The sequence below is a fragment of the Sapajus apella genome, unplaced genomic scaffold, assembly GCF_009761245.1.
Source record: "Sapajus apella isolate SASKATOON/1434 unplaced genomic scaffold, GSC_monkey_1.0 scaffold135, whole genome shotgun sequence".
NCBI lineage: Eukaryota > Metazoa > Chordata > Mammalia > Primates > Cebidae > Sapajus > Sapajus apella.
In genome coordinates this window covers 1,752,761-1,769,380 of record NW_022437075.1, presented here as the reverse complement: position 1 = coordinate 1,769,380, position 16,620 = coordinate 1,752,761, and the positions used below count along the sequence as shown (strand labels likewise).

At 40.4% G+C, this 16,620-nt stretch overlaps 1 protein-coding gene across 1 annotated transcript; it reads right to left on the bottom strand.

Annotated features, from left to right (window-relative positions):
• Window positions 1–1,847: 1,847 nt before the first annotated feature.
• Window positions 1,848–16,183, bottom strand: ZIM2 (zinc finger imprinted 2). The gene is made up of 4 exons (XM_032263348.1): window positions 13,832–16,183; window positions 8,944–9,070; window positions 6,367–6,459; window positions 1,848–2,820 (listed from the first exon to the last, which is right to left on the bottom strand). The coding sequence occupies exons 1-4, from the start codon at window positions 14,057–14,059 to the stop codon at window positions 1,997–1,999; spliced, it is 1,272 nt and encodes a 423-aa protein (XP_032119239.1). The 5' UTR covers window positions 14,060–16,183; the 3' UTR covers window positions 1,848–1,996.
• Window positions 16,184–16,620: the final 437 nt, after the last annotated feature.

Here is a 16,620-nt window from a genome sequence, read left to right as displayed (position 1 = left end):
GAAGGAACTAAAGCAGCTGGCCCAGGAAAAATACCCAGTGATGGTGAAAACTTTGAAACATCATTGTTAGTGACTGCTACATTGGCTTGGAGCATAACATCAAAAAGCTGGGCCTTCGGGCAAAGCGGACATCATGTGCCCTGGTGGAATATTATGTAAAGCACACAGAACCACCTATGATGTGTTCTTGCCAAAGAAGTTGAATATGAATGTAAATTAAGTCTCCAGAGCCTAGAGCTAACTTCTATGTACAGAATATACCGGGGAGAGAGGAACAAGCTGACGGGCACCACAGGAAGCAAACATACACACTTAGACTAAGGGGCATTCCACAGAACAACTGACCCAGTTTCTCCTAGTACTACTTGCATAATCACACAAAACTTGAGGGAAAGAAAGGAGTGCTAGAATGGAAGCTGCCAGGTATGGGGAAGGGGAAATGAGGAGTTACTGTTTAATGGCACAGAGTTTTAGTTTTGTAAGATGAAATAGTTTTGGGCACCTGTTGTGTAACAATGTGAATATATCTTTTTTCTTTTCTTTTTTTTTTTTTTTGAGATGTAGTTTTGCTCTTGTTGCCCAGGCTGAAGTGCAATGGTGTGACCTCCACTCACTGCAAGCCCCACCTTCCTGGTTCAAGTGATTCTCCTGCCTCAGCATCCTGAGTAGCTGGGACTACGGGTGCCTACCACCATGCCCAGCTAATTTTTCTATTTTTTAATAGAGATGGGATTTCACCATGTTGGCCAGACCAGTCTTGAACTGCTGACCTCAGGTGATCCACCCACCTCGGCCTCCTAAAGTGCTGGGATTACTGTCGTGAGCCATTATGCCCAGCCCACAATGTGAATATACGTAACGTAACTGAACTGTATGCTTAAAAATGGTTAAGATGCTAAGCTTTATGTGGCTTTTACCACAATGAAATATAAAAATTTTTAAATGAGTTCTTCCAAATTAAAAAATGTAAATATGAAGAGAAGTGTCTAAACTGTTTGATGTATCAGGAACTGGATAGGAACAGGAGGGAAGTTCTATATTAACCTCAGGATTGCACAGGCCTTAAAAATGTGAGGGGATTGCTTTAGATTAAGAGGGACTTAAGAGATCAAACAACCAAATGCAATCTGTGGACTATGTTTAGATCCAGATTGAAACAACCCAACTGTAAAAGGACATCTTGGAGATAATCAGGGCAGTCTGGTTATGGTGTGAGTAAAACCCTTTGTCTGGGGTGACTTAAACATTTCCTTTTTAAGTAGAGGTACCAAAGTTCAAAAAACAGAGATGATTCTATTGACAAAAAATATTAAGTAAATAACATTTAAAGCAGAATGTAGATCTAGCAAAAACTGCAAAGGGAGAAGTGAAATAAAAGACTGATCAGGCCATGAGCCTTCTGACCCGGGGAAAGCAGCAAACTTCATGAGATGGTGCATGCGGTAGAAACTATCTTAAAGACATGACAGGCTTTTCCTGGAGGTGAAGGGAGAAAAATTACGGAGGATGGACAAAGAAAGTGGTTCCAGAAAAGGACGGGAGCTTACTGAAAAGGCACAGGAGCCAACTCGAAAGAGCTCCCAATGGTCAAAGCTGTAGCCATTTAAACAGCAAAATAAATGATAGTACTGAATTACAGCCCATAGAACAAATACCCATGAATACATTCTGATATAAACAAATGAGGGCAATCCTCCCTCATGATGAATATCACTGAAAAAGGGAAAAATCTATTAGCTACTTTTCTACGCAACAAAAATACTCTTTGTAAGCTTTTCACCTGTGTGACACGTGAGGAACCCCCTCTTGGAAAAAGGTTTTCCTACATCCTTGCAACTTTTTTTTGGACCACACTTTGATGAATTTTCAAGCCGTTAACAAGGTGTGGTGGCTAGTGGAAGGCCTTCTCACATTCAGAACACTCTTTCTAGGATGAAGCTGAAACTGTTGAGAAAATTGCGTGCTGTGACTGAAGGTTTCTCAACAGTGATTGCACTCAACATTTCTTTTGAGAATGGAGTTGATAATGCTGAGTGAGGTATGAGGGTCGGCTGAAACATTTCCCACACAGCTGACACTGGTAAGGCTTCTCGTGAGCATGAGTTCTATAATGCTGAATGAGATGTGAACTCTGACTGAAGGTTTTGCCACAATCACAACACTGGCAGGCTCTCTCTCCAACATAGTCATGTTTCCGCTGATAACGAATGAAGTATGTCTTGCTGCGGGACAACCAGGGAGGAAGGACTCTTGCTGCCTCATGGGCTTTGAGATGTTGAAAAAGATGCACGTTCTGGGTAAAAGCTCTGCCGCACTGAAAACATTCACAGTAGTCCTCCTGACTACGAATTCCTACACGTTCACAGAGCTTCGTGCACTGGATGGAAGACTTTCTATCTTTTTTGCAGCCAGATGGCTTCCTACCAGAATGAGTCTTCTGATGTCTCTTGAGGTGTGGCATGAGATAGAAGGCTTCACCACACTGTTTACATTCAAAGGGTTTCTCCCCAGTATGGATCCTCCTGTGTCTCCTGAGGGCTACTCGAGTACTGAAGGTTCGTTTGCAAAATTCACATCTGTTGTGTTTGTTCTCTTGGGACACTGACTGGGGACTGGTACATATTCCAGGAGTAGTGCCTTCCTGGGGATCCTTTCCTAGAGGATCCTCTGATTGTTCAGTAAGATTAGAGTGTCTCTCAAATTCATCATTGCCATAGCTTCTTTCCTGAGTGAGAGTCTTGGGGGCATTCATTGTTATAGGACTCAAAAGTTTCTCTTGGTTGCCCTGGTGTGGTTTCAATGGGTCGTCATGAGACTCTCCTGCAGAGACATGCCAGAAGTTACCTACTGCTAATTCTCCATTTCTGCCTGCAATAATAATATTTCTGTAGGCAGGCTTTGCCCTGGAGTTACTGCTTTGGTTTCAGGTCTCTTTTCCTAATCTAAAAAGAAAATGTAAAAATTCCTCTCTTCTTTTTACTCAGAGAGACATACCAATATAATAGAAATAAACAGACCAAGGGTAACAGATGGATCTTATGGAGGTTGAAAGGGCTTTCTGAAAACCTAAAAAGAAAATAGGAAAAGGATAGAAAGGACAGTAAGCAAGGAAGAGTGAGGAAGAGGCAGAAAAAGGTCATCCAGGAGGATGGCATGTCACAAAGATGCCAGAAATGTACAGAGCAGAATGAGAGGAAATCAGAGAAAGAGCTGCGGTTGGAGTTTGTGAGCATTTTCCAAACCACGTTTGGCAGATTGCTAATATTCTGCAAAACAAATAGCCACAAAGGGGGTTCCGTTGTCAATTTGGAAAATGTTGTATGATGCAAATCAAGCAGGTTTCATTCCCATGGGACTCGGAACTTTTAATATGCATGTCGAATCCCAAGGAGGGAAGGTGCAGAATGTAGCATTTCTTAAACCGAAACATTTTTTTTTAAAGAACATCTATTACCATGGGTCTGCAGGATCACAGAGGAAACACTGGACTGAACAGGTCAACAACCTCTTGTTCAGAATTAAGCAAAGATTCTCTTTGCTTGGCTCCAAATCTCTTGTTTTACCCCAATCTATACTGCCAACCAATTTCCTTTAATTCAGTATTTATTAAATGCCTGTTTTGTGCAAGGCATTATCTAACCAGATGGGTCAGAGGTCTGTAAAAGGGGCTCTAATCAGATTATAAATGACACAAGAGCAGAGATGGGGGAATTGACTCCACTTAGGAACAGGACATGATTAGTGGAAAGGACAGCATTTGGCCTCTTTAAACGGGGAAGGGGGTAAGAGTTTCTATAAAACAGCCTGAGTTAGGCCATAGAACTGTGAAAGTATACAGTCCTAGGTAGCTAGAAACACAGGATCTTACTCGCAAGATCTGTAGGAGATGAGGCTGGGATGTGAATTTCAGGCCAGACTGGAAGGAACTTTAGTGTTTTGCTAAAAGTTTGAATTTTCTCTTGACGGTGGTAAGAAGTTGATAAAAAGTGTATGCTTTATAAAGGTAACTCTCTGGTAGGAAAAATACTGAAGCCAAGGGAGTCAAGTATAAGACTGTGGTTTGGAAGAGAGGTGATTAACACAGTAGTTGCATCCTGGCAGACACTTGAAATATGTGAACAGAGAGTACAGGTAAAACAGAAGCAGAACATGGCTTAGGAAGTCATCAAGAAGAGGGATAGCTGGGCCCATCACAATGGATTGACTCTTCTAGAGGTGGTCTTTGAAGAGAACACTCAAGAATGGAAGACTAAGAGAACACCTAGTCCTCACTGGCTCTTTTGTTTCCCTCACCCTGCTGTACATCCAATATTTCAGCATGTTCTGCCAGTTCTCCTTTCAGGGAATACCTCAAACCTGACTCCTCTACAACCACAGCCTCAGCCTCCATCATCTTTAGCCTGATGGACTTCAATGGCCTCCTGAACTGGTTTCTCTGGCTTTTCCTCATAAAGCCAGTTCTCCATAGAACAGCCAGATGGATCTTTCTAGAATATCACTGCCCAGCAGAACTCCCAGTGATGATGGAAATTATATACATATTTGCTGTCCAGCACAGTAGCAATTAGCCATGTGTGGCTATCAAATACTTTCAATGTGGCTTATGTGACTGAGGAACTAAATTTTAAATTCTATGTAATTCTTACTAGTGTAAATATAAGTAGCCACATGTGCCTACTGTCTACCATATTGGACAGCAAAGTTCTAAAATGTGAATAACACCACCTCATTCCCCTACTCAAAACTTCCCACCATCTTCGCATCTCACTTACAACAAAATTCTTTAACATATTCCTAAGTGGGCTGGCCCTTGACTATCTGAGTGGGCTCATCATCTACCCTCCACTGAACTCAGACCATATTGCCCTTCTTCCTGGTTTTAGAACACCCAACCTCATTCCCATGTCAGGGTCCTTGCATTTGCAGTTTGCCCTGCCTATTACACTCTTCCTTAAGATTTCTACATGGGTCAGCCCCTCATCTCATTCACATCTTCCACAGTGAGGCCTTCTCTGACTGGTCCCTCTTAAGCAACCTCCCATATCTCACTCTCTATCCACTTTACACTCAGTTGTTATTTGTCTACTTTTTAAAACTACCTCTCTCATTAGAATGCAAGCTCTATGAATGAAGAGATTTGTCTGTCTTGTTCATTATTATACCCACAGATGCTAGGACAGTACCTGGCCCACAAGAGAAGCCTGATAAATATCTATGGATGACTGAATGAATGAACAAACCAGGGTAGGGAAAGAGGAAAAAACAATGAAAGAAACAGAGAGGAGTCTTCCTGGTAACTTCTTGGGTTTTGTTTGGACATCCACTTTTCCACTCACACTGAAAAAGGTGGAGGAGGGCTGTGTCAATTAGCACTGTACTGGACACAGCTGCTCGTTCAGGAAAGGGATATAACCCAATATGGAACAATGACAAATCGGGAGAGGTATGTCAAGGGCTTCTTGAAAAGATGCTTCCTCTCTCTCTCGAATGCCTCTTGGGCACACCAGCTCTTTATTGCTCCTTCTTTGTACAGGAAAAAAAAATGCATCTAGGATTTATTGTCAAAGTTTAAGGCACAGTAGGAGAAAATGAAACTAGGTCTTCGATTACTTCCCTGGGTCCCTGAATACAGCCCAGCTGATCAGTGTCACAGGCTAATAATCCCTCTATGACTTTAGCCAGTTTGCATGTGGGTTTTCTGTGATCCTAGCTGATGCACATGGTGACCCAATTCAAAGAAGGGCATTTTATGAAGATGGTGGATGTTATTAGATTGTAGCCATAGAGTTTGGGAGAGGTGAAGTCTAGAACATTCTTGTGATTCTAGAACCATGAGGATGCTAGTGGGGACCTTTTGTGGAAGAAGTTTCAAATAAGTTTCAAATAAGAGCGTATATGTGTGTCTGTGTTGGCAGAAGGAGAGGGATGGAAACCAGATGTGCAGGTTAAGAAGCAAAGGGAAGGGAGCCTCTGGGTGTCAACAAGCCTAAGGAGCTGATGTGAGGGAAAGTGGAAGGGCAGTGAGAAAGACAAGTGGTATCAGGCCAAGGTTTTTTGCTGGTCTCAGTTAAAGAAGAAAGATCTGTGATTTCTAGCTGCAAGGAGAAACGCATGAGTGAATGGAAGGGCTGGAACACAAGTGAAAAAGGACACTGGCTTCCTGGAGCTGAGCAGGAGAGGAACTCATGTTGCAGGAAGAGATGAACTTCAGAAAGGAGACGAAGGGGAGTACTGAGGAGAAAGAGCCCCTGAGGTGAGAGCACCTACCAGCCTTCTCCCTGGCCCAGAGGGGCTTTGAAGAAAGCTCCCTGACTAGCATTTCCTGGTCCTAACTCCTCCACCCTGGGCTTCCCCGTCACTACCCACCTTGACAAATCACTGCATTGCTGTCTGTCTCCACTGCACGTGATTCCTCCTTTTCCAGGCGTGAGATAATGTCAGGTTTAGAGAAGTGGTACCCTGTTGGAGAGGAAGACTCAGAACTCAGGGGTTCAGTAACTCCCAACACTGGGTCCCAAAGACTCTGGGATAATAAGGAAGGAACAAACTCTCACAGGAGTAAAATGAAGCCTGTTTCCAGCCTATAGAGACTTTATCCCCTAAGGGACATTTAGAATGCATGGAGATACCTTTGGTTGTCACAACTGTGGGAGCAGAGGGAGGGGTTCCTGGTGTCTAGAATGGCTGGAGGCAGGGATGCTGCTCAACATTCTGTAAGACAGCCCTGCAACCCAGAATGATCTGGCCCCACATCAAGAGTGCCAAGGTTGAAAAACTGCTATGAAGACTAAAAATGGGGCACGAGGGCAGTGTGTTGAGCTCTATACTTCAGCAATAAGAATCTGCTGCAGCTGCTCACAAAGTCAACATTTGGTTCTTTTCCCACCTGTGATAACATCCGCTGCCCTTTTGTCTTGAAATGCTGTTCTTCCCCCTCCCTTATTTCCTTGTTTCCCAAACTTCTATCATTTGCATGCCAAACTATTTGTTTACTGTCTGACTCTCTTCACTCAAATGTAATATCCTTGAGAACGGATTGTCGTCTATTTTGTAACCCCAATGCCTGTACCAGACTTTGTACCTCTCAGTTTGCTGACAAGTTAATGAATATTTTGGCACTTCTATGTGCCATTTATAGTTGTATTCGGTATTTATTTAATGTTTTTCTTTAGATCACCTTTCTTTTTAACTTAAATATGCTTATTTTCTTTCCTTCCTTCCTTTTTTTTTTGAGACGGAGTTTCACTCTGTCGCCTAGGCTGGAGTACAGTGGCGCAATCTTGGCTCACTGCAACCTCTGCCTCCCGGGTTCAAGCGATTCTTCTGCCTCAGCTTCCCAAGTAGCCGGGATTACAGGCACCTGCCATCATGCCCAGCTAATTTTTCATATTTTTAGTAGAGATGGGCTTTCACCATGTTGGCCAGGCTGGTCTTGCTCCTGACCTCAAATGAACCACCTGCCTCAGCCTCCCAAAGTGCTGGGATTACAGGCATAAACCATTGCACACAGCCAATATGCTTATTTTCCATGGAAGCTTTATATCAACCCTGTAAATAAAAACCAATGTCACACACACACAAAAATTGAAGGTAACGTAATGATAAATATAACAGAAACTAAGGTTATTGAGTGCTACCTAGCTTCTGTTGCCTATCTAGCACCCAGGGTTTGATGTCTGCTCTCTCTTTGATAAAACAGAAGAATAAAAACACAGAGAGATATGCCAACATCAAACTGATATTCTTTACTTGATATAATCGTAAGACTTAAAAGAAAATTAGAAGAAGAACTTATTTCTCACCAACAGATTGAAGGATTATGTCATGCTGTCCATGTGCTGCCTAAAAGAACCTTCTATTTAGCCCACTGTACTCATTCCACACTTGGGAAGGCAATGTTCCAGGTGATATATAAGATCTCTATTAACACAAAACCTTCAGTGTTAAAGAAGCCAAGGGCTCACGAGACAGAATGCCTCCAGTTCACTGAGTAAGAGCTGAAAAGATAAAATTAATTTATTTCCTCTATTTTGATACTATTCCCTCTATTTTAATGCATAAAATGTGGTTAGCTAGAGAAGAGTGTAAAAGATGTTGGAAAATGTACTTCCTTGTAACCGATAAGAACCAGAGTTCAAAGTGTGCACCCCTGGGCCAGGTTTGAGATAGGATGCATGTGTCTTCCCATTAGGTCTCTGACTTCACAAAGTTACTGCCAGTTGAACAGTATTTGTTTTGGATTCTGCTTTTCAGGGGACCTCAAGCCCCCAAAAAAGCCACTGAAAAAGGATCTTGGCATCGGCAACATAAACTTTTCACTTTTTACTTTCAACATTACCTGTGAGAACAGGTAAAACAATTTTGCCTCTGGATGTAAAGAGAGATCGGCAATCTCTGATTCTTACACCTAAAGCCAGTAGGAGTCTTTAGAGCTCCTGGAATTTTTAGCAATTTCTTCACTCATTCACAAAACATCATTTCAAGCCTTCCATTGTGCTGAGAACTGATGGAGCAAACCCCTGTCAGGTAGCACATCAGAGTTTAAGAGGCCAGATTTCTGGAGTCAATCTGCTTGGGGTTAAATCCCAGCTTTTGACAAGTAATTTAACCTTTCAATGACTCAGTTTCCTCAACGTTAAAAATGTCAATAATAACAACAACAATAAGCATACCTCCCACTCATAGGACTGGTGTGAGGATTCAAGAAGATGAAACATGTAAAAGACTTACACCAGAGCCTGACACATATTTAGTGCTCAGTCAGTAAATGTTAGCTATTTTATAATTAACAATGAATTTGATGTTCAAATATTAAAATATTGCCTCTGACCTGGGTTGAGACTCACTGACATGGTGAACTACCATCACTGATGAGAGGACACAAAGTATTTGAGAGCCACTGTCCTAGTGGGAAGAAACCAAGTCCTGTGAAGGCATACCTACCCAGGGAGACCAGGTTCCGGTAATTCTCCAGGGTCACCTCCCGGTAGAGGTTTCTCTGAGCAGCACTAAGGGAGCTTAATTCCTCCAGGCTGAAGTGCACAACCACATCCTTGAAGGTCACCAACTCCTAAAACATCAGAAATGTTCGTAAGTGTTCGAAGTCCAGGAGGATTCCAGAGGGGGAGAAAGAACCTGATTAGAGGGGACTCAACATGATGCAGGCATTCAGACCAGCAGAGGGCTTCCAAGTGCTCTAATCCAGAGCCACGGGCACCTGGCATTGCATCCTTCTGGGTCTGAGAGAAGTGGGAACATTACTGTAATAGTTCCTGTTGCTAATTACTACCTATTTGAGTTGGAGGGAAAATATCCTTTTAAGCCACTTTATCAAGAAAGAATGCAAGCATGCAAATACTTAAAAACTCAGCAGTATATCTCAGCCCCAGGAATCAGAGTCCTGGGTCTGGTTCTTTGTGAGTTTGGGTAGGTTAAGTCGCAGAGCCCCATCTGTAAAATAAGGTTCTCATAACATGAAAAAATGTTCAATCTTATTAATAAACAAGGAAATGAAAATCAAGATGACAAAATACCATTTTATACCCATTCAATTGAGTATTGAGTAAAAATTAAGAAGTGTGACAATACCAAGTATTATATAAAACATGGATCCACTGGAGATGCTAAGGGAAATGTAAATTGGAAAAACAGTTTTGACCTAGAAATTCTTTATTTAATTTTTAAAAATTTTTGTGGGCACATTGTACTTGTATATACTTATGGGGTACATGGGATGCTTTCATACAGGCAGGCAATGTGGAATAAGCATATCATGGGGAATGGGGTGTTCATCCCCTCAGGCATTTACCCTTTGAGTTACAAATAATGCAATTACACTCTTTAAGTTGTTTTAAAATGTACAATTAAGTTATTATTTACTATAGACTCCCTATTGTGTTATCAATAGTAGGTCTTACTCATTCTATTTTTTTTTGTACCCATTAATCATCTCTACCTCCACTCAACCCTCTACTACCCTTCCCAGCCTCTGGTAACCAACCTTCTACTCTCCACTGGACCTAAAAATTCTATTCCTAGGTATATTTGCTCATGTTTATAATATGCATATTATAAACATGCTCATGCATTGTTTGTAACACCCAAAATCTGGAAATAATCCAAACATTCATTAACAGTAGAAGAGATGAATATAGTATAGTCACACAATGGAATAGTATTCTAGCAATAGAAATCAATTAACTACAGTTATATACAACAATCTTGGTAACCTAAGTTGAATTTAAAAGGCAGATACCATATACCCAAAGGAAAATAAGCCATCCTACCAAAAAGACACATGCACTCATATGGTCATCACAGCACTGCTCACAGTAGCAAAGACATGGAATCAACCCAAATGTCCATTTATAGTGGATTGGACAAAGAAAATGAGGCATGTATACACCATTGAACATTATGCAGCCAAAAAAAGAGCAAAACCATGTCCTCTGCAGCAACGCAGACACAACCAGAAACCATTATCCTAAGTGAACTAATGCAGAAATAGAAACCAAATACCACGTGTTCTCACGAGTGAGAACACGTGGTATTTGGTTTTAATGACTTTTTCCCTTTTTAATGACTGTGTATACACAGTGTTTAGGGAGCTAAACACTGTGTATACACAGTCATTAAAAAGGGAACAACAGGCACTAGGGAATACAGGAGAAGGCAGGGAGAGAGTGGAGGGAGGGTTGGGAAAAGCCACCTATTGGGTACTATGCTTACTACCTGAGTGACAGATTCATTCACGCTCCAAACCTTAGCATCGTGCAATACACCTCGGTAACAAACCTACATATGTATGTCCTGATTCCAAAAAAAAGTTAAAAAATAAAACATAGACTGACATCTTCAAATCTAACATTATCCTAAGGCAATAGGATACTTACCTTCCTTAGCAAATCTGAATGTCTACCAACTAGAAAATTGTAACATGTATGAGAAAATGCATGGGATCTTCCCACTCAAATATGCTAATCCAATAAACAGTCTTTATAGACAGGTAAGGACAAAAATTGAAAATTGAAACTTGCTAGCCATTTTGCTCAAAGTGTTATAGCAGTTAATGAACTTTTCTGTTGTTTCTAGTTGTACTTTGGCAACGAAAAAAATGATTCAAAACCAAAGGTACATTGTTAGGCTGGGGTCTTAACCTGGCAATCATGGTTTCTTAAGGCTGAGCTTTGCAGTGAATGTGCACCTTTCTGGAAGAGAAAAATTCCAAGTTTCTCAAAGGAGTCTGACTCAAAATATTTAGAATAGAGAGCAATCTCAGTTTTTCATAACCATTTTTTCTTGTGCTTTATTATACTTAACTAATACAGTTAATATGCTACAATGCCTTGAATATAATCGATAATCAATATTATTAGATAAAAAAGGCGCAGTGGCTCATGCCTATAATCCCAGCACTTTGGGAGGCCGAGGCGGGCGGATCACGAGGTCAAGAGATCAAAACCATCCTGGGCAACATAGTGAAACCCTGTCTCTTACTAAAAATACAAAAATTAGCTGGGCGTGGTGGCGCACGCCTGTAGTCCCAGCGTGGTGGCGCACGCCTGTAGTCCCAGCTACTCAGTAGGATGAGTCAGGAGAATTGCTTGAACCCGGCAGGCGGAGGTTGCAGTGAACCCCGATTGTGCCACTGTACTCCAGCCTGGCGCCTGGCAACAGAACGAGACTCTGTCAAAAAAAAAAAAAAAAAGACTGCTAAAAGAGAAATGTTACCTGATTCATTTTAAGAATTGAATTTAGTTGTAGAAAAGGTATTTATTTCAAGTAAGAAACACTGTACGGTCAGTCATAATTTCCCCTTCACAGTGCATATTTAAACTATCGTGGTCATGTGGTAGTCAGAGCATTTTTAAGACTGCTCTCTTACTGTTCCCAAATGTTTTCCTACTGTAAATTCTCCATTGACCCTACTGCTTTTATTTTTTCCATCTCATCCTTTCTAACTATTAGAGAAAATCATGGGAACAAACCTATACTGGAATAAAGAGTCTTGAGTTCTGCTATTAGCTAGTTGTGAGATATGGGCTAATTAATCTTCAATTCTCATTGTCTCAACTTTAAAATAAAGAGATTCACTACATTAAACACATAAAATCTTTTCATACTACAAAAATAAAAAGGCAGATATCAGAAGATTACATAATACTATGATACCCATTTTATTAATATACATCTTTTGTGTTTTTTTTTTTTGTTTTTTTTTTTTGAGACAGAGTTTCACTTTTGTTACCCAGGCTGGAGTGCAATGGCGCGATCTCGGCTCACCGCAACCTCCACCTCCTGGGTTCAGGCAATTCTCCTGCCTCAGCCTCCTGAGTAGCTGGGATTACAGGCACGCGCCACCATGCCCAGCTAATTTTTTGTATTTTTAGTAGAGACGGGGTTTCACCATGTTGACCAGGACGGTCTCGATCTCTTGACCTCGTGATCCACCCGCCTCGGCCTCCCAAAGTGCTGGGATTACAGGCGTGAGCCACCGCGCCCGGCCGACATCTTTTGTGTTTTAATTGAAACTTTCTAAAACTTTTTATGCAAATCAACCAACAATGGATTAAATTAGGGTTCATATACTGGCTGCCCAGCACCTTCAGATGTGTTTATTTGACTCGTGGTCCTTTTATCCTTTTCAAAAATTTATATTTGCTACCATAACCAAAAAATTAGGAAATGTCATTATTAACTGGTTTTGTGGATTCTGATTTAAAAAATTAGAAGAGTTCTGTACTGTGTGTTATTGTTTTGTTTGTTTGTTTTTTGAGATAGGATCTTACTCTGTAGCCCAGGCTGGAGTGCAGTGATGTGATCTTCGCTCACTGCAACTTTTGCCTCCTAGGTTCAAGTGATTCTCCCACCCCAGCCTCCTGAGTAGCTGTGATTACAGGCATGTGCCACCATGCCCAGCTGATTTTTGTGTTTTTAGTAGAGATGGGTTTCACCATGTTAGCCAGGCTGGTCTGGAACTCCTGTCCTCAGGTGATCCTCCCACCTTGGCCTCCCAAAAGTCTGGGATTACAGGTGTGGGCCACCATGCCTGGCTTGAAATTCTTAATATACAAACATAAAGTATAATCAACATTTAAAATTTTTGAATTTCAGATAAACAGCAAATAGTTTTTTTGCATAAGTATGTCTTAAATATTAAACATTGCATATTTATGCAAAAAATTGTTTCAACTTAATACTTATGCTAAAACTTTATTCATACTTACATGAAAAATTTATTCATGGTTTATCTAAAACTCAAATTTAATTGGGTGTTGTGTATACCTGCTAAATCTGACGAGCCTAAGCTGCAGTATTAGTACTACATTAGGCAGCAATAACTAATATAGTACTAATGTAATAACTAATGTAATGGTTAGGATTGTGGACCCAAAAGCCAGACTGCCTGGGTTCATATCTTAGTTGTATTATTTAACAGCTCTGTGACCTTCAGCATCTTACTTAGACTTTCTGCCTGCACTCCCTCATCTATAAAAAGGGGTACAATAACAATGCAAACCACATAAAGGTTTTTTGAATAAAATGGAAAACTAAAAAAATAAACAATTAATTCAAAAGACATGAAAAGAGGAAAAATAATAAATATACAGTATGTGGGATGGTGATAAGTACAACAGAGAAAAGTAAAGCATGGAAGGAGGATTAAAGAATCAGAAGGATTTTTCTTAGAGAAACAAGAAAAAGAAAAGAATCAGAAGGAAACAGAGTAGCCAGAAAAAAAGGCTCAGCAAAGTGATAGTTATATAAAAACTTAAAGGAAACGAGGAAGTGGTTTAATTAAATAAGGAAGTCAGAAGAAAGCCTGACCCACCTGGGACCCAGCAGATGGTGGATTGCCTAACATCTCTGTGTTCCTCTTTTCTGCAGGGACAGAGTCCTGAGCAAGGAAACCTAGAAGGGAGAGAGGAATAACCATGGAATTAAGTCCTGTCTGGCAGTACTGACAGACACAGTGGCCTGCCACCCTCATGCCACCCTGTCCTGTCATGGGAAGGAATAGCAGTTCTAGAGTTCCTATGGTGAGAAAGACAGAAATCATTTCTGAACTCAATATAACAAGTTCCAAAAGCGAGCTCTGGTTATTGCCCAGCTCTAAATGCTTCAATGGCTCCCAAAGCCTTCAAAATACAGTAAAAGCTTCCTCTATATCAGTCATTTTGGGCATCACTGTCCAATCAAGATCACCACATTCTCTGTTTCTCAACTGTAAAGCAGAAATAATGACAATACCTATACAGTATCCCCCACTTATCTGAGGTTTTGCTTTCTGCAGTTTCAGTTACCCAGGGTCAACTGGGGATCAAAATTATTAAATGGAAAATGCCAGAAATAAACAATTTATATGTTATAAATTATGTGCCATTCTGGTGATGAAATCTCACACTTTGTTGCTCTTTCCCATTTGGGACATGTATCATCCCTTTATCCAGTGTATCCACTCTGTATCCACTAGCTACCTGTTAGTCACTTATTAGCTGTCTTGGTCATCAGATCAACTGTCATGGTATTGCAGTGCCTGTGATCATGTAACCCTCATTTTACTTAATAATGCCTCCAAAGCACAAGAATAGTGACGCTGACGTACTGTTATAATTGTTCTATAACTAGTTGTTGTTAATATCTTACTGTGCCTAATTGATAAATTAAACTTCATCACAGGTATGTATGTAGAGGAAAAGACATAGTATACACAGGGTTTGATACCATCCACATTTTCAAGCATCTCCTAGGGGTATTAGAATGGATGCCCCTCAGATAAGGGGAGTATACTATACCTCTAAAGGCTCTTGTGAGGATTAAACATTACATATGTAAGGCACACAGTATTTTTTAGGTAAATGGCAGCTCTTATGATTAAACCTTTCCTACATATTTTTCACTCACCGGTTACTCTTTAATCCAACCACCACCTTCCCTCCAGAAGCCTTAAGTTTGATGGCCTTCCTTGCCTATATATTCTCTTTTCTGGGTGTACCCTTCATTAATCTGCTGTTTCTTTCTGGTACCCTAGGGAACTGTCTTTCCTTCTCACTGAACTCTAGCTTCATCAATAACTCAGTGCCTCTGGCCAAGTTTTTAGCCCCTGGAAAACACCCATTATATCCATATGAGGCACTCACTGCAACACTGTGATTAAGAGTACAGATGTTGGAGCCGGCAGCCTAAGTCTGAATCCTGACTGCCAATTATTAATATAAATTGTGGAACCATGGTCAAGTTACTCAACCTCTTTATGCCTCTGTCTCCTGGTCTACAAAATGAAGGTAACACATATTTCACAGAGCTATTAATACAGGAAAATGAATTAATATGTAAGGACACCTATGATAATACATTAAAACACTCTAAGTGCTCAAGTGTTCATTATTAGCATTTTAAAAATTCTTTTAAGGAATGTGGGAGCACAGAATGGGATTAATCATAATCCCTAGTTCATGATGTGCTATCTTAATTGAGCCATGCATAGCCTTCATGGTTATTTTAAATCCATTTGTTTATATTTTTAAGTATAATTAAGGCCTATGAATTTACTATCCAATCCAAAACTTGAACCTTTCCAATAACTTACATCTGCCTGTGTGCTTCCTTCATGTCCATGCTCCATCCAGCCTTCCCTCTAGAGGTAACTATGGTCTGAGGTCTTCCATTTATATTCATTGTTCCCTTGCTATATATATGCCCCAAACAATACTTCATTTTTAGTTAGTACTATTTTCTTCAAAGGACTATAAGGACCCAGTGGCTTTCTTCTCTCATTCTTGACATGTGTTTCCTTAACTCTAATCTAATAACTTGAGTTTCTAAGATACCAGTCAAATTTTGGCAGAAGTTGAACTTCCAGGCATTGTATCTCCCACATTTTATGCCCCCTTGCATAAAATTTAGCTAATCATTCTTGTTCTTGAATAGAAAGACTAATGTAAAGACAAATTTTTCCAAATTTACACTTAATATATTAATACCACAAGCAATCCCAGGAGATTTTTTGTGTTATGTGTGTTGTTTTGTGTTGAAACTAAGGTTTGCACTGGATAAGAAATGTGAGGGGAACAAAGAAATGTGAACAAAGCTGGTACACTCAGAGAAACAGTAAATGTTAAAAGCAAAAGCCAAACCCACACAGCCATAAAAAACAACGAAATCATGTCCTTTGTAGCAACATGGGTACAGCTGGAAGCCATCATCCTAAGCAAATTAACACAGAAAAAGAAAACCAAATACTACATGTTTCTGCTTGTAACTAGGAGCTAAACATTGGGTTTAAACTACATGGACTAAACTACATGGACACTAAGATGGGAACAATAAGCACAGAGAATTCCAAAAGAAGGTAATGAGGAAGGAGGGCAAAGGTTGAAAAGCTGCCTATCCAGTACTATGTCCACTACCTGGGTGACAGAATCACTAGAAGCCAGAACTTCAGCATCACCCAATATACTCATGTAATAAACCTGCAAATGCACCCCCAAACCTGAAAATTAAAAAAACCAAACCCCATATTTCTTTCATCTCACATGAGATTAGGCAGATCAGACTGAATGTATAAAATTCATTGTTTCCTTCATTCACTCAGCAAATTTGTATTCAGCTCCTATTACA

Bases quoted from the DNA above. Each gene is read 5' to 3' on its own strand.
- ZIM2 (XM_032263348.1), bottom strand. From the start codon at position 14,059: ATGATTTCTGTCTTTCTCACCATAGGAACTCTAGAACTGCTATTCCTT. The intron at 9,071-13,831 runs GTGGGTCAGGCT...CTGATGTTTTAG, and splicing joins CACCATCTGCTGGGTCCCAG to GAGTTGGTGACCTTCAAGGA. The intron at 6,460-8,943 runs GTAGGTATGCCT...CCTCTCCAACAG, and splicing joins CCGGAACCTGGTCTCCCTGG to GGTACCACTTCTCTAAACCT.